This window comes from Leptonychotes weddellii, chromosome X, assembly GCF_054177405.1.
Source record: "Leptonychotes weddellii isolate Sample4059 chromosome X, ASM5417740v2, whole genome shotgun sequence".
Classification (NCBI taxonomy): Eukaryota; Metazoa; Chordata; class Mammalia; order Carnivora; family Phocidae; genus Leptonychotes; species Leptonychotes weddellii.
This window is the reverse complement of record NC_138385.1, coordinates 26,059,111-26,087,020: the sequence shown is the minus strand read 5'-3', so window position 1 is coordinate 26,087,020 and position 27,910 is coordinate 26,059,111. Positions and strand designations below refer to the sequence as shown.

The window sequence follows — 27,910 nt, the reverse complement described above, 5'->3', positions numbered from 1 at the left end:
TTTGATTTGTCTTGCAGAGAAATGAAGCAAAATCTTCCTTGAGGATAGCTTCTGATCTTTCTATTTCTCTTGGTTGGCAGGAAACCAGAGATCACGCTACTTGCTAAAGGACCTTGACCACATCACTGCAAGTCTCTGGTGGGGGTGGGGGGAAAGAAAGTCTCTGGACCCTCAGTTTTCCCTTCAGTAAAAAGTAGACAAGAATTATTGATACCCACCTCCCCCAGAGAAACTGAGGATGGGCTAGGGAGAAAAGGATTGGGGTGCACTTAGCCAATCTATTCTGCATTATCCTTTATGTGGGTAAACCCCAAACCTGGCTGAGTATTATAATCACATGGGTAGCCTTTAAAATTAGAAATCCCAGCTTCCTTGAATTTCTCCTTTTTCCCAGCCAGGTGGCCCCTGATGTGAAGGGAACCCCCTTGGGTTGAGAAGTGAGGTGGTTTCAACTTTCCTAGCTAAATCCTCTCCAGCTTGGCTTAAAGGCTATGAGATGGAAAGCAGCCGTCTGTCTCCTTTGCGCTCTCGCTTGGACTCGCTGTTCCCCCAATTTTGGCACTTCTCACATACTGCCTGTTATTTTTACTTAACTATTTCAAATCTTTGCCTCTTATTTCCTCAGTTAGCTACTGGAGGTTAAGAACAGTGCCATATCCTTCTATTCTTGCCCACAGATGCCAGTCTGTTAGCACGTAGTATATGTTCAATAAACATTTGTTGAATTGCAAATCATGTAAGAAACCTGAAATAACTTCCGACTTACTTGGGGAGATGGTCTGTGTCCTTTGGAAGCTTTCTGCTCACACGGAAAGAACGTTAAACAGAGACAGGAGGCTGTGTCACGGATTCCCACAGCAAATCACCAGCTTTCGCTAGCCCTCAGTTCCCTGATCTGTGAAACCAGGGCTGATCTGTGAAGTTTTCACACTTGTAGTTTTTAGCTCTGGCTCTTGGCTACTCTAGATAGTGAGGGGCAGCCTTTTTCATGTCAGTGCCTTTAACGCCCATGATGTCTTTTTTTTCCCCCCTATAAAGGCTGCATAATTTTTTAAAAGATTTTATTTATTTTTTCGACAGAGGGAGAGAGAGCACAAGCAGGGGAAGCGGCAGGCAGAGGGAGAAGCGATGCGGGACTCGATCCCAGGAGCCTGGGATCATGATCCAAGCTGAAGGGAGATGCTTAACCATCTGAGGCACCCAGGCGCCCCAAGACTGCATAATTGATGGGTCACCCCCAGTTTATAAAATGAGAAACTCAAGTAAACAGTAAATAAGTGCTTTGGCCAAGCTTCTGTACATAGTGTGCGTGCGTGTGTGTGTGTGTGTGTGTGTCTGTGCAGGGTTGTATGGGACTGTCGGCTCCTTCCAGTTTTAGTATATGTGTTGCCAAAGTGAGCACAGGATTGTCAATGCTTAATTATCTGCGTGTTCACTTTCTCCTCTGTGAATGACCCAGGGCAAAGGTATGACTTTCTAGCTGGATGTCCTCTTGTCCCCTGCACTCTCCCATCCAGAGCCAAAATGTCCACTGCCGTGTTCAGTAAGATCTGTTCAAATTCTGTCCTTTGAGGGGCACCTGGGTGGCTCAGTGGGTTAAGCGTCTGACTCCTGATTTCGGCTCAGGTCCTGATCTCAGGGTCCTGGGATGGCGCCCTGTGTCACGCTCCACACTCAGCGGGGAGTCAGCCTGAGGATTCTCTCCCTCTGCCCCTCCCCCTTCCCTCTCTAAAACAAAACCAAATCAAAAACAAACACTGTCCTTTGAGGAGGAGATGAAAGACACAAGACACTAGTCTTGCCCTCATGGAACTTCTAGTCTGTCTAGGAAGCTGGAATGAGAATGTGTGGGAAGAGTATGTGCAACCATTTGTAAAGGGAGCACCTGGGAGCCAAGTGCTGCTATGCTGTATCTTCAGTACCTACCACAGTGCCTGGCATATAGAAGATGCTCGACAAATAGGTGAAAATTGCCATGATTTGCAAACTTTTTATTTTATTTATTTTTATTTAAATTCAATTAACATATGGTGTATTATTTCTGTACTATTAGATAGAGGTCAGTGATTCATCAGTTGCATATCACACCCAGTGCTCATTACATCTCGCGCCCTCCTTAATGCCCATCACCCAGTTACCCCACCCCCTCTCCCCCATCCCTCCCCTCCCCTCCGGCAACCCTCAGTTTGTCTCCTATGATTGAGAGTCTCTTATGGTTTGTCTCCCTCTCTGATTTCGTCTCGTCAGACTTTTTATTTTAAAGAAGGGAAAGCCTTTCTTCAGTGAGATTGTACCCCCAAGCTCACATTGAAACAGACAGACCAACAGATGCAGTGCTGCCCTTGAAGGGAGCTAGGGTAGAGCCCCGCCAGCTGTCTCCTCTGGGCCCCAGAGAGGCTCCTCAGCGCCTGGTTGGAAAACTTGCTGTAGTCACTGGAAAAGGAGGTGCAGATCAACCTTTGCTCTTCCTGCCTGCCCCATGGTCAACCTTAGCCACAAGGGGGGGATCCTAGCAAATTAAAGGGAGATTTGAAGCACCAGGCACTCGGAAGGGAATATTTGCATCTGAAAAAGTGTTGTCCATCTCTCCCCTCCCCTCCTTGTAGGGAGCTCCAATTAGTGAGCTCAGAGGTTCCGGAGGAAGTTTTGAGTAGGAGACTTTTGAGTTGGTCCACAAATGTACATTGAGGTAATGTTTGTTTACTTTAAATAAAGAAGGGAAGAAAGCCACTGTGGTAATGTTTTCCAGAATTCCATAGAAGCCCATTTGGTGTTATCCTACAGGCAGTCCGGATATGCAAAGACAATGGAAAACTCTGATGAAGTCTGTCTGGTCAATGAGTACACGGTGCTGCCTGTCTTCGGTACCAGTGCACCCTGCATCACCCTGGCAGCTGTTAACATTCCTGGCCAAATTCATGGTCAGCTTTGGGCACACACAGATGCCAAAGGGGGCGACCTGGTGAGAGCATCTCTACTCCATGCCTGCAGGACTGAAACCTGCTGCCTGACTTGCCTTGGCCTTCTCCTTGCCCCCTCCAACCCCGACGGGCAAGGGAGGGAAACCAACCCAGAGGATGTTTACCCATCAAGGTGGTCCAGGGAGCAAGGCACATCTCAGAACTGCATCCGGAAGACAACTGGCAGTAACCAACATCTTTTTAAAAACTTGTCAAAGGGATAAGGATCATGAATTAAGTTTTCATTATTATCTATCTCATGGCCCTTTCATTACCTCTCATTACCTGCCCATTACCTACAGACTGTCCCTCCTCATAGGTGTCAGAAGGGGCAGAAAAATAATTAATGTTGGGGACCCTGCTATAGACTGAATGTTTGTGTCGCCCCCCCCCCCATTCATTTGTTGAAAACTAATCCCTAATGTGATGGTATTTGGAGGTGGGGTCCTTGGGAGGTGATTAAATCAAAAGGACTCTCATTTTCATGAATGGAATTAGTGCCCTTATAAAAGAGATGCTGGAGAGATCACTCACCTTCCACCATTTGAGGACGCAGCCGGACGATGGCTGCCTATGAACCAGGAAGTGGGCCCTCACCAGACACCAGATCTGCAGGAGTCTTGATCTCTATCTTGTTCAGTCTCCAGAAGTGTGATAAATAAATTTCTGTTTCTTATAAGCCACCCAGTCTACAGTATTTTATTATGGCAACCTGAATGGACTAAGACCAAGCCCATTCAACGGCAGGGCAATTTGAAGGGTGAAAGGGGCTTCCCTCCTCCGCTGCCCGGCATGGCCATGTCCTCCCCTCTTGGCCAGTCCTCTGACTTCTCTATCTTTAAAATCTAGCTCAGGCCTGACCCTGATGAAGAGGACAGCAGTCTAGCCGCCCCTGTCCTTCTACTACTACTGCTGACTTCACCCCCTTGCCCAAGCCACCCCCACCCCCAGCATCTGGACTAGTCTTGTACTTAAGTAGTTGAGTTGGTACCATGAAATTCAGTCTTAGGATAGAAGCCATTGAAGGCGAGGGCTGGAGAGAACCTTGGAGATCTGGAGAAACTAAGGCCTGAGTGGAGGACTTGCCTAAGGTCTCATAGCAAGTCATGGCAAAGCTAGGGCTGCAAGCCAAGTTTTCCTATGAGCGCCTTATGCCTTCCTGGCTACATCCTGAACTCCTTGGTTTCTTTTCTTGGTCTCTTTCCCCGCTGTCTCAGCGTTCCTTCTCCCCTCTGACCCATTCCCCAGTCCTGTCTTACCAGAGGGAGGCTCTAGAAATTGCTGCACGACAGTGTACTTGTTTTGGGGGGCTTTGGTGTTGATTCGAGGGGAGATTAACGACCTAAAGAGACACAGAGCCCTGACGGAGCCTGTGGTCCCCAGCTCTGAAACATGACTTGATCCCGACTAAGATCATCCCTGACATGTGTTCAGAACCCCAAACATCGGTTCCTAGAGTTTAGGTCACTTGCCCAAGGTCCCTCAACTAAGAAATGGCCACAGCGGGAGCCAACTGTAGGTCTTCAGGCGCTGGGGCGGCGCGCGGCTCCAGGCACTGCTCCGAGCCCGCAGGCCCTCGGGGCTCCCGGAGCCAGAGGCAAGCCCAGACCCCGCGCCGGCGTTCGCAGCGGCATGGCCGTGGGGGCTGTGCCTTATTCCTTTAGGTCTCGAAGCCTCTTCGTTTGTGCGTGTGGCTCCCGTCAACTTCTGAGGGCGAGGGGTGGGGAGAGATCGCGTGAGCAGTTGACACGGGCCTTCTGGAAGGAAGCGGGGCAGCCTCGAGGCCGCCCAGCTACCGTGAGCCCAGCACCGCCGCCTGCACACAGCCCTCGCGGTCGCCCACCGCCCATCCCCCGCGCAGCCCTCAGGGGCGACCCGCCGGGGCCGAGAGCGCGGCGCCGCTCCGGAGCAGCGAACCTGGACGCAGCTCGGCCCGCCGCTCGAGCGCGCCAGGACTCGCGGACTTTCCCCGGAGGAGCGCTCCCGGTTCCGGTCCCGCCTGCGGTTCTCCCACGCCCCCAGGGGACCCGCTGATCCGAGCGGAGTTCTCGTGGCCACGCCCCCTCGTGGTCCCCCGGAGCCCCCCCTGGTGGCCCCCCACGGCCTCGTGCCCGCCCGCCGCAGGTTCTGGCGCCGGCGGGAGAGAGCTGAGGCGCGGGGCACGCGAGGCGCCTCCCCTGGGCCCCGTCCCGCAAGCGCATCTTCCTGACGGGTCCCTCGCCCCTCGGCGCGCGCCACCCAACTTCTGCGCCCGCCGGGCCCGCTGCTCCGGGTGGCTCCCAGCACAGAAGCGCCCTCGGATGACTACACTCACTACCTTTGCGGGGGGGGGGGGCTCCCCGGGGAAGGCGGTTAGGGACGGGGCTCACAGGGCTCGCGAGCCGCGGCCGGAACTGGAGTGGGGGGGAGTGTGGGCTTCCCGGGGACCGTCCCAAAACGCTTCCCTCCGCAGACGTCAACCGTAGCCCCTAGGCGGGCGCGCCTTCCGCGTCTCAGAGATTTGGCGGGCTGCTCACCTCGAGGTCTTAGCGTCTCGAGGGATGGGTTGGGGGAGGGGCCGCCCGCGAACGATGGGCTGAGGGGACCGGTCTCCCGGCGGGTTTGAAGGTGGGATCGGGTAGGGTTTGGTGACGGAGAAACCCGAGAGAAGACTTTGGGTTTTTTCCCTCCCTCTCCTCAGAAAAGCAACCACATTGTGAGGGGGAAATACGGAGGAGAGTAAATACAAACAACCTCAAGAAGGCGCCAAGAAAAGCGAAGCCAAAAGAAGCAAGCGCAACACTGTTACAAAACTGTATGGTTTTGTAACAATTTCCCTGCCGCCGGCCAATGAGCGGCGTGGCGGCGCGTCACGTGATACAGTTTTATATAACACTTTGCTGAGACAAGACAGTTATTAGGCGGCGCGCGGCGGCCGGCATGGAGCTCGTGGAGGCGCGGCGGGGATCGGCGCGCGGCAACGCGGCGCTCGTGGCAGTCCGGATTCAAGTCAGTCGCTGCTCTTTGCTCTGGGTCTCTGGCCCCTAGACGCCTCTTCCCGGGGCGCCTGTCTCTCTATGGATTCACTTAAGACTGGACAGATGCTGAGCTTGCCCGCCGAGCTCGGCGGCAACAACTTAGAACAGGCGGAGCCGGCGGCATCCGCGGCCCGCGGCGACATGGGCCCCCAGCCCGAGGCGGCTACAGAAGGCTCCGCACCTTTAGCCACTCGGGAGCCGGAGCCGGGGCCGGAGGAGCAGCCTCCGAGTCCCTCGACGCCCGAGTGCAAAGTCCTGCTCCAGCAGGCTGACGCCCTGGCGTCTGGGGGACGCCTCCGGGAAGCCTTCGAGGTGTACAGACAGCTCTCCGAGCGGCAGCAGCTGGTGGCCGAGCAGCTGGAACAACTGGTACGCTGCCTGGCCCAGAACGTCCCGCAAGGCGAGGCGCTGCCGCCGGCGCCCCCGGACAGGAGCGGTGCGGCGAGCCGTGAGGCGGCGGCGGAAGAGGCAGGGGCGCCAACGGCCGCCACGGCCACCGAGGTGTGGGACGGCTTCAAGTGCCGGAAGTGCCATGGGTTTCTGTCAGACCCCGTGTCCTTGTCGTGCGGCCACACCTTCTGTAAACTGTGCCTGGAACGCGGCCGGGCAGCCGACCGGCGCTGCGCCCTGTGCGGGGTCAAGCTCTCGGCGTTGATGGTGGCCGCCGGGAGGGCGCGCGCGGTCCTGCGAGTCGGGCAGCAGGCGGCTGCGGCCACGCCACTGCCGCCGCCGCCCCCGCCGCCGCCGCCGCTGCGGGTCAACGTGGTGCTCAGCGGCCTCCTGGGCAAGTTGTTCCCCGGCCCCGCACGGGCGTCGCAACTCCGGCACGAGGGCAACCGGCTGTACCGCGAGCGCCAGGTGGAGGCGGCGTTGCTCAAGTACAACGAGGCGGTTCGCCTAGGTGAGCCCACCGCGTCGCCGGGCCGGGCGGGCCGGGGGAATGAGCGCGGCGGGGAGTTGGGGGGCGGACCGGGGCCGAGGGGGGCGCGGGGGACCGTTGGGGGGGGGGCGGGCGGGCCGTGACTGGCGTGGGGGAGGGGTGTCTGGAGTTCGGTCTCTGACTTGGTCTCTGCCGCTACCAATTTATCGCCCTTTCTCTGTGTCCCTGTCTCTGTCGCTCTTTGTCTTTTTCCGTGTCTCCTCGTGGCTTGTATTCCCGAGTCCCTCCGTCAGCTTCTGCCTGGGTCACTGTTTCTCTGTCTCCTTCGCATCTCTGTCCCCCGCGTCTCTTGCGCGGGGTCGCGCGGTCCCTGCCTCTGCGCCCTCTCCCTCCGCGCGCCCGGGATCCTCTCGCACCTGCCTGCACCGTGCGGGCGGGCGGAGGAACTTCGCACCCCGCCCACACCCGCGCCGGGGCCGCCGGGCTCCCGCCGGGCCGCGACGTTCGGTCGGCGCGGGCGTGTGTCGCTCGCGCCCGGCCCGGGGCCGCCGCCGCGGCGGGAGCCGGCCCTTCCGGGGCCGTGGCTCCCGGTGGGGTGGGTCCGGCGTGGAATTAGGTCAGGAGAGCACTGGTTGCATAAGGGCCGCGAGCGGCCCGGGCCGGGCGGCCCCTCCTCCGCGCGGGCGGGATTGTGTAACGGCTGAGGTAACCGAAGTGGGCCACGCTCGCCTCGGAAACCATCCCGCGAGCGTGTGCGGGGGGGAGGGGAGCGTTAGCGCCCCGCTGCCCTGTGACTCATTGTCACCGCTTCCTATCACACGATCCTCTGCTGAAATAGATGCCCCCCCCCACCCCGCCCGCAGCCTGCGCCCTCTCCTCGAACCCCTACCCCGCCAGCCCGGGCGGGCGACCGGGCGGCGCAACTGCTCGGGGATCCCCGGGGACCGCGGGCTGGCTACGGAGGGGGGCACGCCTCGGCCACCCCCCCAACCCGCCCCCCCCCCCCGCTGCCGCGCTGCGGGAGGAAGGATGGGTGGGCTTGGCGGCTTCAAGGGCAAACGTGGGCAGCCCCAGGGCTCTGGCCGCACCGAGGCGCCCGAGCTCCCTCGAGGAGCGGCCCCCGCCGACCCTCCGCGTCCCGACCCAGGAAGTGGCTGCGGAGCGGCGGGCCGGTAGTGCCCAGCTCGGGCCACTCGCTGGGAGCTCGGCCGGCGGGGCGCGGCGTCTGGCGGAGCGTGCCGGGGAGGAGGCGGCAGCGCCGGGCAGACGGGGGCTCTGGGGATCCCAGGGTGCCCTGAGCCCGACTCCGACGGGTTGGAGGAGGGGGTGGGCTCGAGGCTCCACGTGTTGACTTGCTATCCGAATTTGCAACAGGTAGTGGGGGAGGGGGAGGAGCGCGGGCTAGCGGTGCAAGGTTGCAACTCGAGGTAGAGGAGGACCCCTCCCCCCACGCACGTCCTGTGCCCAGGCAAGGCACACTGAGCCGGCACCGGGCTGGCGAGTGCTGCAGAACAAAAGGGATAGCATACACCGTAAACTCTGCTGACGTCTGGAGAGCAAGTAATGGGCACCCAAGCAAGTCCTCTGCACAGCCCTGGGGAAAAACCCCACGAAGCGTGTTCCAGCAGCCGCAGCTGGAGCCCAGTCCCTGGGCAGGAGCGGGGCAACCTGGAGACAATGGAGGTCACTTAAACCCAGATCTCCAAGGGAGGTTCCATTCCTTTCAGCCATACCTCAAGGGCCAGGAAAGCCCCTTCCCGCTGTCTTCCTCCCCCTTTGTTGCTGCCACCGCTTTTCCCCTGGGAGTTTCTTCCTTCACCTTTGTTAATCTGAGCGGTCAGGGTGAAAAAAATGACAGACTTACCGTTTTAAGAGGTATGGGGCCTCCCCAGCAGGCGAGTATCTCTGTGCTGGAAGATGGCCAGTGTCCCTTTATTATTCTATGTAGTGCACACCCTTCAGAAAAAGGAACATCTCCCCCGCCCCAGCTTCAAAGTCTGACCAGCTAGCTCTATGACTTGGAGCAGATGCCTTTTGCTCCCTGGGCTTGATTTTCCTCATCTGAAGAATGGATTGATTGAGCCAGGTGATCTCTAAAGGCCGGTCCAGCCCTGGCACCTAGTGATTCAAAGTGTTAGTGAGAGCCGAGCTCACTTCATTCCCAGCAGCCTTGTTTAGGTGCAGTCACATTTGGCCATTTAATGAGAGGATGGAGCCTTGCAGGTGAATTCAGAGAAACTTCATAGGCCCTGGGCTTTGTAGACAGAGGTGTTGCTAATGTCATGAGAAGACTATCCTGGACTTGTCTTCCTGGTGGGCAGGATGGGGGTCACATCTGGCCACCTCCCTTTCCCTCCTCCCTGGCCTGTTTCTTTGTGGGTGATACCTCACTCAGAAGCCAGGCTGCCAGTTGGTAGCCATGCATAGCCGCGAAGTAGGGGGCCAGGGTTTCCGCTATGTCAGAGCGGCTAATGCACCACTGACCCCACAGGCCTTCTAAGGAACGGCTTGAGAAAGGAGAAAAAATTACTTCTTTATGGGGCGCCTGGATGGCTCAATTGGTTAAGCGTCCGACTCCTGATTTCAGCTCAGGTCATGATCTCAGGGTTGTAAGATGGAGCCCTGGGCGTGGAGCCTGCTTGGGATTCTCTCTCCCTCTCCCTCTGCCCTCCTCTCTCTGTCAAAAAATAAAAAATAAATAAAAATAAACAAACTTAAAAAAAATACTTCTTTATAGTTGGGGAAGCTCAGACCCAGAGTGGCGGGGGTGGAGGTGTGGCAGGCAGGGCAATATCAGGGCTGGAAATGGAGCTTAAGCCTTTGGATCCCCAGTAGAAAAATCCTAGATAACTTGCCATTTGCTCAAGATCCGTTCTCATACAGGACTTAGGTTTTTGCGCTGAGACCATTAATGAGAGCTTTTTCTTTCTTTTTTTCTTTTCTTTTTCTCATTCTGGCAGCTCCAAATGACCACTTGCTTTATAGCAACCGGTCTCAAATTTATTTCACCTTGGAGTCTCATGAGGACGCACTGCATGATGCAGAAATAGCATGTAAGCTCCGCCCAATGGGTTTTAAGGTGAGTGGAATGGGAGGGATGGGAATGGCTTGTCCTATAGACGGGAATTGGCAGGAGGGGCTGCCTCCCTGAGGGTTTGGGGCACTAGAGCTCAAGCAGAGCAGGGAAAAGGCTTTGCTAAGGAGCTGGGGGTCCCTTGGCAAAGGGTGACTCAGGGGTCTGCAAGGGAACTGGATTCTTCCCCAGTTTTCTTCTCCACCTGATGACTGCAGAGCAGCTTAGGCTTTGTGACTCTTCAGAACATGGACTTAGCAGTCAGACCACCTGAGTTTATGCCCCAGCTCTGCTACTTCTACCAGCTGTGTGGTCCTGGGCAAGTTACTTAACCTCTCTGTGCCTCATCTCCGCATCTCTAAAATTGGGAAGGGGGATATTCAATGCACCTACTTAACAGGGTTCCGTTGTGAGGATTACATGAGCTAATACATGTAAGATGCCTAGAACAATGCCTGACACATAGCATTATGTGTTCTATCATTTTCAGGGACAATAGAAAGAGGAACATGAGAGAAGTATTGCTGGCTGGTTGTGTTATTTCAAGTCCTTAATATAATCAGCCTGCTGGTATCCCCAAACATCTAGGTCACATGAAGGGGTGGTCAGAGAAAGGCTAGGCACCTCTCAGGATGCTAGGATGCAAAGTGTCACTTTCTGCATCTCTGGCCTCAGGACTGGCCCCTAGCTACGTGTCAATATTTTGTTTAGGAGATTAGGTTTGAGCCTGGGCTCTATTACTTGCAAGTTAAGTGACCATGGGGAAGTCGCTTCACTCTCTGGACCCCAAGGGTCCTTGGTTGCAAAGCACAGCTATTGCTGTCTGCCCCACTTGCCTCCTGCGGAATGTGGTGTGAAGGTCACTGGTGAGCATGATCAAGAGGCCATTCTGGGAGCTCTGCCGTTTGCTAGGCCTTGGTGTAGTGTTCTCTCTATACAACCCCCAGGATGCCACCTCGGAAACCCACCTTACCCAGGTTCTGATCTGTGGTCCCTTATCTGATCTGTGAATCCCATGGGGCCAGAAGTGTTCAGAGTCCAGAACGTTTCTGATTTCAGAAAGACCATACACCAGGTGGCACCCTCAGTGAGCTCTGGACAGCATCTCACAATCATACACGCTAATATTTCTGCCGTACATTACATGAAAATTCACACTAAGTGAGATAAAGAATGTGACGTAATCTATATCATATATATTTGCCACCTAATGACTTTTGATGCCAAGCTTATGAAACTTTGGATTATCAGACTGTTTCTGGAATTGGGAACCTCAGATAAAGCATTTATGGACCTGCACACTGGGCCATTGGTGTGAGTGAATCTCTCATGTGCTTCGATGAGAAGGTTTTCATGGGTTATGGCAGTAGTATGTTCTCCTTACCAAGGAACAGATTTACAGTTTACTAAAAGTCACCAGTGTCTTGATCCAAAGGAGCTTCAGTGAGAACGTTTTGTGCTGTATAGCAGCACAGGTCAGGAAGCTGCCTGGGGGTAAGAGGACTTCTCTTGCAGCTTCTTCTGCTCCCACCCTAAACCTAGGGCCTAAAGGTGGGAACCTTCATAGTACAGTGGGAAGCAGGGCTGAGAAGTAGTAGACCTTTTCAGATGAAATGGGAAAAGTGACTTCCCCAGTGAAATCAGACTTGGTGGAAATAGTAAACAGGAGTTTCATTTCCCCAGAGTGCTGGGGTAAGCGGAGAGGCAGTGCAGAGAATGACCGGTATTGTCTTGAGGGTTGAGAGAAGATTTGAACTGATGCGTATGATTCAAAACCAGCCCATACTCTGATTTGCATACTTCCCACCATTTCTTTGTGCAATGCCCCTAGGGGAGGGCTGTACCTCCTGCAGCCCTAGTCCAGCCAGTCCAGCCAGGCTCAGTGGTACTCAACACATCCTGCAGGTGGGTGGGCTGGCTGGCCTGAGCAGGTGGAGTATATGGGTTGCTCTTTGGTACGATTGGAGGGGTCCTAGAGGCCTCTCCAGTCTCCCAACACTTATCCCCCCTAGCTGCCCTGAAATGTCGTGCAAGCCTTTCTCCAGGGGGCCCCTGGTAAACGCTGCTGGGAGGAGCAATGAAGGAAGCCATCAGCACCCAATATCAGCCAAGATTAGGCTCCAGGAAAAGGGTGGGGGTACAGGGGAGGACCTCAAGAGGTTTGGAGCAGGGGTCACAGCTCAAGAAGGCAGATCCCTGCCGGTGGAGACTGTAGCCAGGTCGGAGCCAGAGGGCACTGCCCCAGGGCCTGTAAAAGCATGTTAGGAGGGGAAGCTGGGAATGCCCAGCAGCTGCAACCTGGATCATTTCCTTCTCTAAGTTAGACTCAGGGTCAGTCGTGGAGGCAAGGGAGTGGGGAGCAGGCCCCTGAGGGGCACCCTAGCTGACTCAAGAGCAATGCCCTCCCAGCCAAGTTGCAAAGGCCACCTGTCCCAAGGCACAAGAGAGAATGTAGCCCTCTTCCCGCCTCTTTTCTTGTTCCTCCCTCTTCCCCAAGATGCTCTTCTGTTACCTCTAGAGTTTCTCTGCCGGGGCAGCTGGGCGGGGACCCCGGAGAGCCCTAAAACTTCTTTATACTTTTTTTTTTAAAGATTTGTGGGGGAAGGGGCCAAGGGAGAGAATGTTCAAGCAGACTCCCGCCAAGCAGGGAGCCGATGCAGGGCTAGATCTCACGAGCCAGGAGATCAGGAACTGAGCCGAATCCAAGAGTCAGATGCTTAACCAATTGAGCCACCCAGGCACCCCTAAAACTTCTTTATACTTTTTAAAGATGTGGGAAGGGAACAGAAGTGAGGTGAGCCCACAGGAGGGAAAGCATTTGCTCAGTCCCTGGTTAGCCCTTTGAAGAGAAGTCAGCTTTGTGGGGAAGAGCATTCTTGGGGTCCTAGACCACAGTTCTAGTTCCAGCTTTGCCACTAACTACCTTGAGGTCTTGGAGAGGTCATGTCCTTTCCCTTGGGCCTCTTCTGAAAAATGATCAGCAAGTATAGGCAATCACTCAGCCAGTAATGTGGACTAGGTCTTTGCTTGACAGACTAGTTAATAGAAAGGCCTATCTGGGTGGGTTCTGGACGCTGGATAGTATGTGCTTAAATGAGGGTCCTTGCTACATTTGGCAATACCTCCAACACAACAGTGGGGCAGCGGGGAGGTCGTATGGCACAGTGGTTAAGAAATGGGACTTTGGTATCAGTCAGTCCCAGACTTAAACCTTGATTCCACAATTTACCATCTGTGTTCCTTTGGGCAAGTCACTTTTCTGAGTCTCAGTTTCATCTTTTGTAAAATGGGCTTCAGAACATTTGCCTACAGATAGGGCTGTAGATAAGGTAGTCCTTCTAAAACCCTTCACAGAGTAATGAATACTCACTAAGTGTTTGGCTAGTGTCAGTAAGTCAGTAGGTGAACAAGAACAGGATTGAATGCTAATGTTTTCTTCCAGGCACACTTCAGAAAAGCACAAGCCTTAGCCACCTTAGGCAAGGTGGAGGAAGCACTAAGGGAGTTTCTATATTGTGTGTCCCTCGATGGAAAGAACAAAAGAGCAAGATCTGAAGCCCAGAGGGTGAGTTGAGATGATGTCAGGTCCAGCTGTCCAGTGGGCTCCCACTTCTCTGTCTTCTCCAAGGAGGGGAGTGAGGGAACTGCCCTTCCTGGCATTTAGGGCCCTAAGTGGGTGGCTCCCTTGGTTAAGGGGGCAGGAAGGAGACACAAGTGCCAATTGCCTAGAAACACCATCCTCTTGGCATATGCAATCAGATTGAGCAGTTCCTGCATTTTTGGAGGAGCCTCCGAGGAATGTTCTTGCTTCTTAGATTCAGGGTCTGGGTTGTGAGTAGGAAAACCAAAGCAAAGCAAAGCAAACAAGTTAACATGGGGGTGGAGGCTCACTGCTGAGAATCTGGCTGTTGATGAGAGGTCAGGGGTTTGGGGCTGCCTGCAGTTGTAGAGCTTTGCTTTGGCTGAGTCACAGCTTCACCAGCCACACAGGGCAGCCAGCTCCTCGCCAGGAATGTTGGTCACCCTCTCCCCTGCTATATGCAGAACTCCAGCCTTCAGCCTTTGCTAGAAATAGAACACACACTGTCTCACAAATGTAAGTCAGGGACCATTACGATATAATCCAAGCAGTCATTCCAACTCTTGAATCCCAGGAGAATGTGGTTCTTTTGTTTTGTTTTTTAATTCATGAAATGTTAGCCCTGGTGAAGGGCTCAAGTGTCCTCAGTTCATGAACTGCTTTGCTTACTGTTCCACAGTGTGCTTTCATGGTGTGTGGCTAATCGGCCCGGAAGTTGGATGCTGACAGTCAGTGGTGGCCTCTGCCCTCCCCGTGCCCCTCCCGCTATTCACCACCTGTCTCAAGTGCCTCTGTCCCAGTGAGGTTTGGCAGAGTCATGGATGAAGGAAGGGAGCAAGAGACCGGATTGGTTTCTGAAGGCTCCAGAAAGGAATCTTTAGCAAAATCAGTGAACTAGGGGAAGCCAAGCTCTGGAGGTTGCACCTCGCACAGATTTCTTCTCTGGAAAGTTGCTTTCACCTGGTTTGGGAAAGTGGACAAGGTGTTCTTGAGAGGAGTACTGGTGGCAGAGAATTGCTCCAGGCTGTGAACCCTTCCCTGAATCTTAAGTGTAGTCCATGGTGTAAATAATAGTAATAACAGCTGACATTTATCGAGCATTTCCAGTGCACCAGGCACTGTGCTAGGGCTCTCTGTGGAGAATATAATTTAATCCCCACAACGTCCCTATGAGGGTAGCTGATGTTATTTGTCCCCATGTTACAGAGGACATAGATGAGGAAGCCGAGGCTTGGTGACTTCCCGAGACCATGCAGCTGGTGCTTGGTGAAAGGGCACGTAAACCCCACTCCATCTGCTTCCAGAGTCTGCCTTCCTAGCCATTCCACCATTCTTCTGTCCCAGGAGGACATGCCAGGGGGCTTGGCGCTCACTGCTGGGGTGGGCTGGAGAGTAGCAGTGGGACCATCCGGTTCTGGGAGTGGGGGATGGACAGAGGTTGGTTAGAAGAATCTTGACTTTAGGGGCAGAGTGTGCAAAGGCCAACAGAGGCAGGTGTCAGATCCAGGGGTGAGTGGTTTCTTTACTCCTGTTCGTCCATTTCCTACTTGGCCTGAGAGGCTCTGGTGTCATCAGTTGGGTTGACCTCTCTCTCCAGCCACTTTTAGAGACCAGCTAGTGTCACTTCCACAACCACCAAACGGGATGGGGCAAAGTGCTGTGCTAAGCTCTGGAGACCCAACGAGGCATAAGCCACAGTCTCCGTCCTCAAGGACCTTCCAATCCTGCATGTGTGACACAGCACCCTATAAATGCCAGAGAATACAAGGGAGCAGATGCCCATAATGAGTGTCCTGGAGTTCTGAAGCAGGGCCAAGAATTTAGAGGCGAATTCCCACTGACTGTGATGAGGGCACGGCAGCCATATACGAACACTGAGGGCCCTCAGCACTTCTTATTTACTGTACCGTTCCAGTTTCAGGGCTGAAGATTTGACAAAGATGGTCCAGGTTCACTTGGCAGTAATTAGCTACCTTAGGCACTCCCAGGCCTAGGTTTCTTTTTAGCGTTTGTTTTTACCTCGGATTCTTTTTTTTCCCCCTTCTTGACTCATTCGGGTCTTTCTAAGGCTGACACTGAAGTGGAATTGACTTTCATTCACATGGAATGATTATTCTCACTGAGCGTTGACCCCAACTTTTGTTTTCCAAAGGTCTAGAATGAGGTCTTAGGTAGTAAAGGTAAGAAGTGAAGTGTTGTTGCTGTTTCTGCCTTGTCTCCTTCTATTTCTCCCCTCTGCCTCCCTTCCCACCCCCCTCCATGCTCTGCCCTTTTAACGTTGTCCCTTGGGATGCTGTGTGGCTGCCACTGAAGAGCACCATGCTCTCTTTTCGAAAGTTTTTATCTCAATTCCAGTTAGTTAACATACACTGTTATATTAGTTTCAGGTGTACAACATAGTGATTCAACAATTGCATACATCACGCGGTGCTCCTCACGACAAGCAAGCACTGTGCTCTTTGGGGGAGAATTCCAGGGAGACTGCTTCAGAAGTGGGTTGGTCCTGTTGGGCCACTCAGGAGGGCTTCTGAAGGCCAACTTTGGTTCCTCGGGAGGAGGGGCCTCTGAAAGCTGGCATTTATGGCCCTGGGCACTGTGAGTACCTCCCCACCTCACTCCTTTACCGACAACCTAAACCTGGGAAGTGGGTTTCCCAGAGCTGGACAGAAATTGCGATCTGTCTGAGGACTTTGGGCTTGAACACTTGGCCTCTGTCTGGGCCCTGGGATGGATAAGTGTCTTAATTCAATTCCGTCCGGGGTGATGAGTATGCATTGGACATCTGCCATGGGCCTCCAGAAGCTGGCCATCTGGTTAGAGGGAAAGACTTACGTGTGCAGCACAATTCTGAGACTAGGGCGAGACCGCATAGTATAAGGTGCTCCATTATGTGCAGTAGAGAACACGAACGGACAGGTGACATCAGGGGGCTAGAGTTGTAGCAACGGAGCTAGCCTTGGAGACTGAGCAGGGTTTGGCTATGTGGAAAGTGCTGACGTCTCAAGGAACATCGTGAAGGCACTGCTGGGGGCCGGCAAGGGGACAAATTAAACTGGACAGGGTTTGGTTGGAGTTTCTGTCAGCCTCCTTTGATCAGTTCATACCCTATTCCGCTGAGCAAGGGCGTGGAGCATCCTTTAGTGGGTCTCCAGACACTGCAGCGGCTGCCCAGTGGTAAACATTTCAATGTGTGTTCAAAGCCAAGCGAGCCGCTTTCTTGTGTTTCACGTTACATACAGTATGTCCACGTGTCTATCTGTAACCCGTGCTGGCACAGGGGAGAATTGAAACAATGCGGGCAGCTCGTGGCGAAGCCTGCATGAGAACACACATCCTTGACTCCCAGGCCCTTCTGGGTCCTCTGGGTCTTCACCTGCCACCTCCCCCGCCCCCCACATTCTCTAACCTCAAGGGAAACCAGCCCCAGACTGGAACCCGCCTGCCTCCAATACTTGAAGTTACCCAACAGTCTCTGCACAGTAAAGGCCAGAATGGGGGAGGAGAGGCTGGGTTTTGCTCTTCCCACCACTTCACTGTGGAAAGGATTAAAGGTCCAAGGAGGATGGTCCGGGAAGGAGGGAGCAAAATGGGCCGGCAGGGGAAAGACATGGAGGAACCTAGAAGACACGTGTAGACTTCTGTCCACGGGCGTACTACGGACGTGACTGCAGGTCCCCCGGTGTTGTTTGTCTCCTGCCTTCACCTGTCTGTCTCTTTCCTCCTAGATAGGTCTTGAATTTCCACTGCAGATATTTCTATGGAATGGTAGCTTGGGAGTGATGGTTCTTAACTTTGGCTAGGGTGACAAAGGCATCTGTGGTGCCATTTTGAAATCCAGATTCTGGGGCCACACTTCAGACCTGGGGGAGCCAGGCGTGGGAACTTGGAAAGTGGAGTGGTCGTAAGCTCCCCAGGTACCTCTGATGCACGCCGAACTGAGGCCCCCTGCCCTCGTATGTTGGGGTCTCTGGTTCCAGGCTGCTTCCCTGGAGTTTCACCCCACGAACTGTGTCCCCTGCCCCTTCCTCCCCCTCCCCCCCCCCACCACCCAAGCACCTGTAGAAACTTAAGCAGTGAAGTCTTCTGTTTTATGTCACAGCTTCTCCTTAGTTTCTTTTCACCATCAGTCCCGGGGGACTCTCAGGAACATTTTCCCGATATCCTGAAGTTGTTGGCACCTCACCCTAGATTAAAGGAACACGTAGAATCAATGGCTACTGAAGGCACCAGTCATAATCTACCAAAGTTGTCACAGGTAAAACTCAACTCGCCCAGCTCGCTCGCGATGCTTCGTTTGGCTGTTGTGTGGGCAAACGTGGGAGTGAGCCCTACCTCTCCTTCGGTTCCTGAAAAGGAAGAAATGGAGTCGCTAGTGGTTGTGTTCTTTGCTAGAAGGTTATTTCTTACAGATAAACTGGATTTCAGGCACGGTCCCGGGGGAGTTTGGTTTTATTACCTTCATTTTTTCCAGTTCTTGGTCAGATCCAGCTGAGAGAGAGATTTAGTAGAAGTAAAAAGGAGTTGGCCCGCTTCCCCTGGAACCATTCAGTCCTGGCGGCTTTATCAGCTTAGGGGCGGAGCCTGGGAAGAGGCCTAATAACCCCTCCTTTCCTGCTTTTTTTGTTTGTTCAAGCAGCTGGTCTTTGAGCACCAGCTGAGTTCCTTGTGCAAAGACAGCTCCATTTGATCCCCAAGTGGAGGTAATTTTATATTCCTGCACGGTGTCTTACACATCAGTAGACTTCCAGGACGTACTCGTAGCGAGGAAGAGGGAAGCAATTTGGGAAGCATTAAGTCCCTGGGAGGAAGACGGGTGTTTGGGCCCATCTTTGAGAACAAGAGAAGAGAACCACGGAGAGCTGGGCTCCAGGCCCTGGCTTTCCCAGCAGAGGGCAAGTAGCCAGAAGCTGGGGCTCAGAAGTCCAGACTTGAAGGCAGAATTTAGCCCTGAAAACCTAGGCTCCTTGAGGCAACAGTCTCCCCTCCATCCGTGCCGTGTGTCCTTCCCCTGTATGGAAGCCCTGTGATCTCCCATGGTTTCTTGGGTTCTCTGACAGGCAGGAAACTTAACATTTTCCCTGCTTCTCTCCCCACTCTTGAGAAGAAATAAAAAGTAGGTGTGCCTGACTTAAAAAAACAAAACAGAACAAAAAATGGGGCAGAACCGAGTATCTTCTGAGGTCAGAGAACCCCTAGTGCATTTCAGTAATGTTGAGATCATTAGTACATGACTGAGAACACTAATAGTGAACTGAAGAAGTGCCTGGAGTGACTCCTCATTGCAGCTCAATCAGAAATGAAGGAATGAGGTGAGCCAGCTGTGGGGAATGGGGGATTGAGCTTCCACATAAACTTTGCTTTGCAAAGCAGTGTACTCCCATATGGACAATGCCTGGGGCTCAGGGAAAGTTGTGCTGCAGATCCCCTGAACTCCCCAGGTTAGAGACTGAGAAAACCCACATCCTTTTTCTTCTTGCCTCACTGTTCTCTCCCAACTATATACTCCCCATTTTCCATCTATCTACCATTTTGAGGGGCTAGGGGTTGGAAGGAAAGAAAACAACATGAGCATTTGGACCTGTGGACTATGGATTTAGAGTAGAGTTCAGGGTTCTCCAGATAAATCTGCACAAACACCTTGTCATTGGATTTATTTCTAGATTCATTTTCAAATGCTCTCTCCTGGACAAAAATTCTTGAAAAGGCTAGAGACATTATTGGTCATTTTACCAAATGACTTGTCTCTTTTTCAGACTTCTCACTCAAAATCTAGTCAAAAGAGTAGTTTGTCTTTTGACTAGTATAACATGGAGTTCTTTTGACTAGTGTAACAAAGAGCTCTGGAACCTGAGGTGACTCCGCAGGCCTGTGAACACACCTGTGCCAAAGCCTTAGCGGAAGTCCTTTTGGAGCTGGTGTGGGGCTTGCAGATGGCCTGGAGTGGCCGTGAGAGCAGCCGGAGATTGAGTGATAGGATCTACCCTCACTGTGTGCCTTGGTTTCCCTCAGGTAGTAACTGGGGAAAGATTTGGCCAGGAGAGGGGCGGGTGCCCCACTCTCTATCTGTCCCCTTCACCACGGCCCAAGGTGTCTGTCCTCTATACACCTTTCCATCCTTGCCTAGGGAAGTTCTTCCGTTTCACCCAGGCCCGGCATGCCTTCATTGGTGATGCTGTGTGGCCAGAAGGAGGAAATATGTCTTCTCACTGCCCCCCAGTTAAGCTGTGTGTCCACTCAGTGATCAGGGCTACGTAGTTTTCTCTCTGTCCCCGGTGGGTAGCAATGTCAGAGGATGGACGGTGCTGGTCTTAAGGGGATACTGACATTTGGCTCTTTCTTCGTCCAGGAAAAGCCGGAGCTCCCACACTGTTCTAGTCAGGAGGAAGCGGCGGCGGGGGGAGACCGCAGCAGCCTGGCAAACCCAGTTAAAGTAGAGGGGGAGGGGCAGCGAGGCGACCAGAAAGGCCAGGCAAGAGACAAGGAGGAGAAGGGGGACGCTGCCTCCGCCAAGGCTGGCAAATGCCAAGAAAAGAAAAGGAAGCATTGTCAAATTGGAACCCAAGACCCAGAGGTGCCTACTAAAGCCTTGAAGCCAGGTACTGACTCTACCCAGGGAGAAAGGGGCCTAGAGGAGGTGCCGGGGCTCACCAGCGTCTGCGGGTTACTTGGCCTCCGTCGGAGGGCTCCGTGGGCTCCACGGGCTCCGGATGCGCAGCCCAGCTCTGGCACTGAGCTCTGCCACCTCGGGGCGCCGTGAGGCCTCTGGGAGAGCCCACACGGTACCTAGCATACTTCTGGGGTCCACTAATAATAAGGAAGAGCCAAGGCATAAGGTCAGGCCCCATTTCGAGTAATGACACCTCACGCCCTTGATGGCGTCCCCTCCTTCCAGGCCCACCTGCCCCCACCCTCGTCTCCACTCCAGGACCGGAGGAGCAGGGAGGTGTGTTCAGGCCTTGCAGCCGCCTCCCATCTTCCCAGAGCAGGCTGGCAGTGGCGGGATTCAGTACCAGCCTTGAAGGCCTGGCACGGACCGTGGAACTGCTGCTACTTCTGTCCAGTGAGGTGCCCGTTGCATCGGAGTCCAGTCCGCAGGGCTCTTGGACATTCCCGGCCTCACATTTTTGTTCCTATGGGGCTGCCGGCAGCCTCTCGGAGCCTCCTTCGGGGTACCCCATTCGCGGTGGCTCAGGTGGCCCCTGAATCTACCCTCTCGGAGGCAGGCTGAGAGTGGCAAGCTAAAAAACTGATGGGGTTCTTCTGCCTCGGGAGTGCTGTCTGTGAGAGCAGGGTTGGTCCATCTCTGACTTACTGCGTTCTTAAATCGCAGACCCTCCGGCTGAGCAGTGGGCCGAGGCTGCTGTCAATGCTCCACTGCCATCCTCTGTGGACGCGTCTGACCTCGAATGCGCCCTATGTATGAGGTACGTGATGGGGACTATCACCTATTGCCTGGACCTTCTTCTTCTGGGGAGTCTGGACCTTTTGGCTAGTGACCTATTGTTTGGTTGGTTAGCACGGAAAAGCGTGGTTCTAACAGAATGCAAATCACGCTGTTGTTTGTCACACGGGCTAGCTTGTGTCCCTTGCTTACAGATTATATTCCCTGCACTCCTGACTTGGAAATACCTAAAGAGTGGGGAGGAGATGGTCTAGTCAGAGGTCACAGACTGATGGCCACACTCTGAATGTCTTTAGTTTGGCCTTCATGGGACTTTTTTTTTTGGTTGTTGTTAAATGCTTGGCAATAGGACATACACTCTCCAGTTAGCCGTGGTTCCCCTCTCTCCCAACTGCCTGTGTCTCATGTTTGCATTACTTTCCTGGTACCTTGTAGGTATTTTGAGTTCATGACCCTGGAACTAATCTCAACTACTGGATCAAGGTCTCAAAGCTCAAGGGCTAATGTCAATACCATAGGCCTATTCTTTGGAAGCCAAGTAGAGGGCCTGACTGGTTTTCGTTTGAACAATATTAGTAGTAGGCATGTACTACTTGGCCAGGCATCCCTTCTGTATCCAGCGGGGAAGCAAATTATCCACACACCTGCCCACCCCCCTCAGAAAAAAAGGAAGCTGGTACAAGCTTGGGCTTTGTGAAAAAAAGTACTTTCGTTTGTTTCCTTTCACAGCTGTGACTTGGTGGCTACGAGGAGGAGCTCCAAAGCCAGATGGCCTGGGCTTGAACCCTGGCTCTGCCACTTACTGGCTGTTTGACCTAGAGCAAGTGATTTTCTCTGCCACTGTTTTCTTGTCAGTAAAATAGAGAAGAGTAGTACCTACCCTATGAGGTTGTTATGATTAATTGAGAGAATCTATTTAAAACACTTAGAATAGTGCCTGACATAGTAAATACTCCATAAATGTTAACTCTTTTTCTAGACCTGAGATTCTTTAACTTTAGGCCCACAGACCCCTGAGGAAGTTCTATGTGTGGATTCTAAAAGATCTGTGAATTCCCTGAAGTTGTATGCAAAAATGTGTGTGTGTGTGTGTGTGTGTGTATGTTTTCAAACAAAGGTCCACAGATTTCAGTAGATTCTCAAAAGTGTCTTTTTCCCCCCAAAATAGCATTAAAAGAAGGCTGAGACATTTGCATAAAAGTTGTTAAGATGGTTGACCCAAGAGATGTCAAGAAAAATCCTGTGGTCTACCACACAGTGGGATCCAGCCACCCAAGGATCCTGAGATGTTTTCTTGCCCTCTGCAAGCACGTATGCCTTCCATATCAATCACATGCATTTGTATTCGGAAGGACTTTTCTTATCCACATAAAAATGAGTAAGGAGACCATTACCTGGACGTGTACTTTTACTTTCTCTTAAAAATAACTGAATTGTCATATTTGCTCCTGGGCTCGGGCAGACCTGAAAACGAACAGTTCAGCAGATGAATGCAGCAGCACCGAAAGAAAGCCTTCCAGATACAATCGGGGAGTTTTAGGTGGAGTGGGTGAGAGTGGGGTGGGCTTTGTAACCAGTTCCCTTTGACCATCTCCCTGTGTCCCCCTCACAACAAAGCGCCAGGTTGGTCATGGTGGAGCCAAGGTATGAGGCAGAAACTCTGCTTGCAAGCAGAGAAATGGGCCTCCGCCATCGGGCCTCTAAGCCACAGTCTTTCAGGTGTCAGACTTTGCCAGACTTGGTTTAACTCGTTCAGAAAGCCCAAGTCTTTGCTGGACGTATCCTCCTTAATACTCCCAACATCCAGCCAACAAAAAATCAAACACACAGACTCATCCTGTTTGTGTTTTTGCTGAGGGCTCAGAATCCTGAGGTTGGAGTTCTTTTGTTCTGTTTCCTCTGCTTTCTCCCTTTCATCTTGTTTGTCCCTGATCTCAACAGGGGGCTTCAGAGAAGAGTTAGAAATTTGCTCCAAGAAATAAACACCAAGAGGATAAGACCCCCTTCTGGTTTGCTCACCCTGAGTTTAAAAGCCATTATTTCCCTTATCCTGCCCCTCTGTTCTAAATGAGACTTCAAAACAAAAGCCCAGCTTTGTCTGGGGTAGCTGTCGTATAGGCTGGTAAGTTTTAAGGGGACTCCAGATGCCTCAGGGTACAAAGGAACCTGCCAAGTCCAGAGGGCATCTCTGACCCCAAGGCTCTTAACTGTAGCCCTTGGGGCACCTGGGTGGCTCAGTCGGTGAAGCGTATGCCTTTGGCTCAGGTAATAATCTTGGGGTCCTTGGATCGAGCCCTGCGTTGGGGGGTCCCCACTCAGCAGGGTGTCTGCTTCTCTCTTTCTCTCTCTCTCTCCCCCTCTGCCCCTCCCCAACTTGTGCTCTCTCCCTCTCTCTCTCAAATAAATAAATAAAATCTTTAAAAAAAACTGTAGCCCTTGGTCAGAAGCATGTAGCTCCCCTTCTAACAGGGTTTGTAAAGCAGAAATCGGATGTTGACAGGCAGTTCATATACATGCTTTAGTTTGAATACAGTCTTGACAAAGTTCCTGTTTCCACCTCTCTAGGGCTTTTTTCCCTTTTTATTGTCATTAGGATTATTGTCAGGTTCTATTATGACCCTCATGTGTCTTTGAGGGAGAGGGTGTCTAAGGGTTGAGATATTTCCAAACCATCTGCTGGGTCATGAAACTAGGCATTTGTATCTCCTCTACAAGTTTCTAGAATGAAATCCAGTCCCATGGCGCTGCATTAGTAGAAGGCAAGTTGGAGTGTGAAGTTCATCTGACTCTAGAGGGAAACTCGGGAGCCACTTGTACGTCTTGCTGGGAAAAGGGTGGAAAAAGTGAATGGCACAAGAATTGGAGCGTGCATTAATGAGACACTTTCCAATCTCCCAAGTCCCCCGGCTGGACTGGGAGAACTCTGTTGAGGGAAGTTGTTTCCTAATTCCAGCCCCTCAGAACTCTGCCCCTCAGTCTTTCGTGACTGGAAACCTTCCCTTAAGATTTAGCCAGCTGGATACTCTCGCCACTGGGGTCCACCGCTGGGGCTGTTGTGGAACAGCGCCTTTGGGGTGACAAAAAGATATTTTGAAATGTGGAACAAGAATGTTTGATATTTGAACCAGTTACCTGATGGCCCAGTGACCTCTTTGTCAATTGAAATGAAAACTTTGTATTTAACCTAGTTTTAGCTACTCAGATAGCTGGGTGTTAAGGAGTCTGTTCCCCCCCCCCACCCCCGTCTCTCTCCTTCCTTCTCTCTCTCTTTTTCTTTCTCTCTCTCCACCCCGCTCCTTCTCAGTCCCTCCTCGCACTCATTTGATAGCAGCAGAAGAACACAATACAAGGATGTAACTGGTGGGAAAAGATAGCTATTTCCAGACAGGCCAAGCATTTTATCTGGGCTGACATCTAACTGAAAACATTTATTATTACTATTGTTTACTCCACCACTGTGACAATGTAAAATGCTTTCTTGTGAGAAAATCTGGCTCTAGTCTGATTTATAAATGCCTCCCTGAAGTGCTTCCTGCAATCATTACCTAAAGTGGTAAATAAAAGGTAGAGGACTTCAAGTATATACCTATTTCTAGCTCTATCTATATATACAGAGTTCTCTCTCTCTCTCTCTCTCTCTTTCTCTCTCTCTCTTTCTGGGGTGGGGAGAGAGAGAGGGAGAGAGAAAACTGTGTTGTCAGTACATGCATCTACACACGGATGGATGATGTCTGTTCTAGATAGAGATGTGCACACTGTCGCAGCTGTGTCAGAGAGTGGAGCAGGAAGATGAGCTTGGAAATAAGGTGTGACTTCACACCCCAAGCCCTGCTCCTTCCTAGCTAGCTGTGTGACCTTGGGCAAGTCATTTAACCTGTCTGAGTTTTAATTTCCTCAGTAGTAATATATGAAGGTAATTTATATGAAAAACAGTATTACACACACCAAGAATAGCAAGAGAAATATACTCCACCTGTTTCTTGTCACCTTACTCCGTCAGCCTTTGTAGAGGAGCAGAGTATCCCTGAACATAGAAGTGACTTGAGTCTTGAAAGATGATAGATTCTGAGCATCTGAACTTTGAATTATTTCAAAGCAGTCATTATGCAGCATCTGTAGCAGCCTTCTTGTCTGCGACCACTCAGATCGGGGCATTTTAATCACAGTTCTTGCTAAGAGTTGCTGTTTCCTTTTGTGTCTGTTTCGTTCATCTGCTATTAAATGTCAGTATTTATTGCAGTTAATTAGCCAGCGATATCACTGCTATTTTACAAAAGGCCCGATTTTGAAGTTCTCAGGAAAAACAGTTTAGCAGGTACAAATTCCTCAATCATCATCATCATTAGTGTCATTGACTAATGTGTAACGAGTTTTCAGATTCATAGGACTCAAATTACTGAGGAAGTGAGACTTTCTGATTTGGCTGCTCCAGGAGATCACAGCAATGGTTTCCAAATCAGCCTGCAAATCACACTTGTGAGAAACATTCTAAATTGTGAAATACACACAGTGGAAAAGTACATAAAATTAAAATTCTATTCTCTTAACAAAATTCTGTAGAGAGGATACTCATGCAGTCCTTCTCAGTTCAAGAAATGAAACGTGGCCAGGACCCCAGAAGCCTCCTGTGTGCCGCTTCCAAATCACGACCCCTTGCCCCTTGCCTGCTGAAACTACTATCTTGACTTTTCTCTCTTCTTTTTAAAAACATTTACCACCCATGCATGCATCTCTAAATGGCGTAATTTAGTTTTACCTATTTCTAAAACACTTTATATAAATTGAACTATCCAGAACATGTTTCTTTTTGTGCTGGCTTCTTTTCCACAGAATTAAGGTTTATTCGTGTTGCTGCATATTGGTAGAGTTTGTTCATTTTCATTCATTTATAGTGGCCCATTGTAAGAATCTACCACAGTTTCTTTGTCAGTTCTGTTATAGACGGATATTTGGGCTGTTCCTAGTTTGGAGCTATTATGGCCAGCGTTGCTATGAGCAGTGTTTATGTATGCTGGGGCATATAAATCTTAGCCCATATTGGATTGGGTTATCTCTCCTTTTCTTACTGACTTATAGGAGCTTTATGTATGTTGTAGACATAAGTCCTCTGTTAGTCAAGTGTGCTGCAAATACCTTCTCCCACTTGTGGCTTGCCTTTTTGCTCTCTTAATGGCATCTTTTGATGAACTTACAAGTTCTTCATTTTAATGCAATGAAAATTATCAGTCTTTTCGTTTATAGTTAGTGGCGTTTTTTTTCCTTGTCCATGTCTTGCCTAAAAAATCTTTTTTCTTTTACCTTGAGGTCATCAAGATATTCTATTGTGTCTTCTAAAAACTTCACTGTTTCACATTTACCTTTCCAGCCCACATGGAAGTGATTTTTGGGTATGGTGTGAGAGATGGCCCAACTTCATTTCCCCATCTGGCCAGCCAGCTATCCCAAGTAGCATTTATTGAGAATGCTATTCATGTATTGAAAACCCCCCTCTGCTTTGAAGTGCCACAGTTGTCATAAATCAAGAGTCTGGGTCTTGGTCTATTTCTGGGCTTTCTATTCTATTCACGGGTCTGTTTGTCCTTGTGCTAGCCCTATACTGTTTTAATCACTACAGCTTCGTAATAAGGTCTGACGTCTGGTAGAGCAAGGCCTCCCACACTGCTGCTCTTAGAAGTGTCTCCACTCCTCTTGACCCTTTGCCTTGCCTTATACAGTTTAGAAATCAACTTGGCAAGTTCCATAAAAACAAACATGTGAAATAAGCCATTGGGATTTTTATCGGGATTAATCAGGTCTTCTTTACTTCTCTTCGATGAGATGTTTACAGTTCTTTCCATCAGAGGTCTCGTACAACTTTTGTTGGATTTATTCCTGGGCACTTGATTTCTAAACGTGATTGTAAATGTTACTTTTTTATTTATTTATTTTTTAAAGATTTTATTTATTTATTTGAGAGAGAGAGAATGAGAGACTGAGAGCACGAGAGGGAAGAGGATCGGAGGGAGAAGCAGAACCCCTGCTGAGCAGGGAGCCTGATGTGGGACTCGATCCAGGAACTCCAGGATCATGACCTGAGCTGAAGGCAGTCGCTTAACTGAGCCACCCAGGCGCCCCTAAATGTTACTTTTTTAAAAAATGTGTTTTCTTATGTTTTTTGCTGGTATATAGAATACAATCGTGTGTGTGTATTTATCTAACATCCTTGCTAATACTATCAATTCTTATGAATTCTAATAATCGTTCTGTAGATTTTTTAATTTAAAAAAATTATGTGTTTTAGAGAAAGGGGGTGCGGGGGAGGGCAGAGGGAGAGGCAGTCTTTAAGCAGACTCCATGCTGAGCGCAGAGCCTGACACGAGGCTTGATCTCATGACCCTGAGATCACTACCTGAGCTGAAACCGAGAGTTGGACGCTCAACTGACTGAGCCACCCAGTACCCCCTGTAGATTCTTTTAGATTTGACCAGTTCACCATCACACCATGTGTGAATAGTGACAGATTTGGTTTTTTCCGTTGTAAGCCTCATACTTTTAGTTTTTTCTTCTTGCCTTAGTACACTGGTTAGAACCTCCATCATAGTGTTTTTGAAAACTAATATTACTTTTTGGCCAATGTAATAACTAAAATTTATTAATTCTGTTAAACAAATGAGCTACTTTCTGAAACAAGAGTATAACATTCAAAACGTAGAAAAAGTGAATCTATCAAAAGCCTCTCTCCTACTCCAGACCTTCATTTGCTTTTTTTTTTTTTTTAATTTCAACATTTTAACAATTTTTATTTGTACTGGTATGGACTTATTAAATATCACCTTTTCAATGACCTGTTCAATGTCTGTCCTTTCGTCTCCTAGAAGTCAGATGCCTTCTTGTACTTGTCATATTGCCAGCACCTAGCTCTGTGTCAGCACACAGAGCACGTTTGCTGAACGAATAAGTGAGAATCTGTTTTGTGGATAGCTTGTTAAGTTTAAACTGATTTCTCTTAAGAATTTCTT

General features: G+C 51.1%; 1 protein-coding gene across 7 annotated transcripts in view; it reads left to right on the top strand.

Moving 5' to 3' along the window:
* The first annotated feature begins 5,861 nt into the window (after positions 1 to 5,861).
* The window catches only part of LONRF3 (LON peptidase N-terminal domain and ring finger 3), a 38,948-nt gene continuing 16,899 nt past the window's right edge, over positions 5,862 to 27,910 (top strand). For 2 of the 7 annotated variants that reach the window (XM_081808341.1, XM_081808340.1), the window contains exons 1-6: positions 5,862 to 6,878; positions 9,818 to 9,936; positions 13,373 to 13,495; positions 17,610 to 17,765; positions 19,857 to 20,106; positions 20,841 to 20,934. In XM_081808341.1, the coding sequence (XP_081664467.1) occupies positions 6,017 to 6,878; positions 9,818 to 9,936; positions 13,373 to 13,495; positions 17,610 to 17,765; positions 19,857 to 20,106; positions 20,841 to 20,934 (1,604 nt within the window). In that variant the 5' untranslated portion in view covers positions 5,862 to 6,016. The remainder of the gene's footprint in view (positions 6,879 to 9,817; positions 9,937 to 13,372; positions 13,496 to 17,609; positions 17,766 to 19,856; positions 20,107 to 20,840; positions 20,935 to 27,910) is intronic. The other 5 variants (XM_081808344.1, XM_081808343.1, XM_081808346.1 and 2 more) reach the window with 3 other exon arrangements.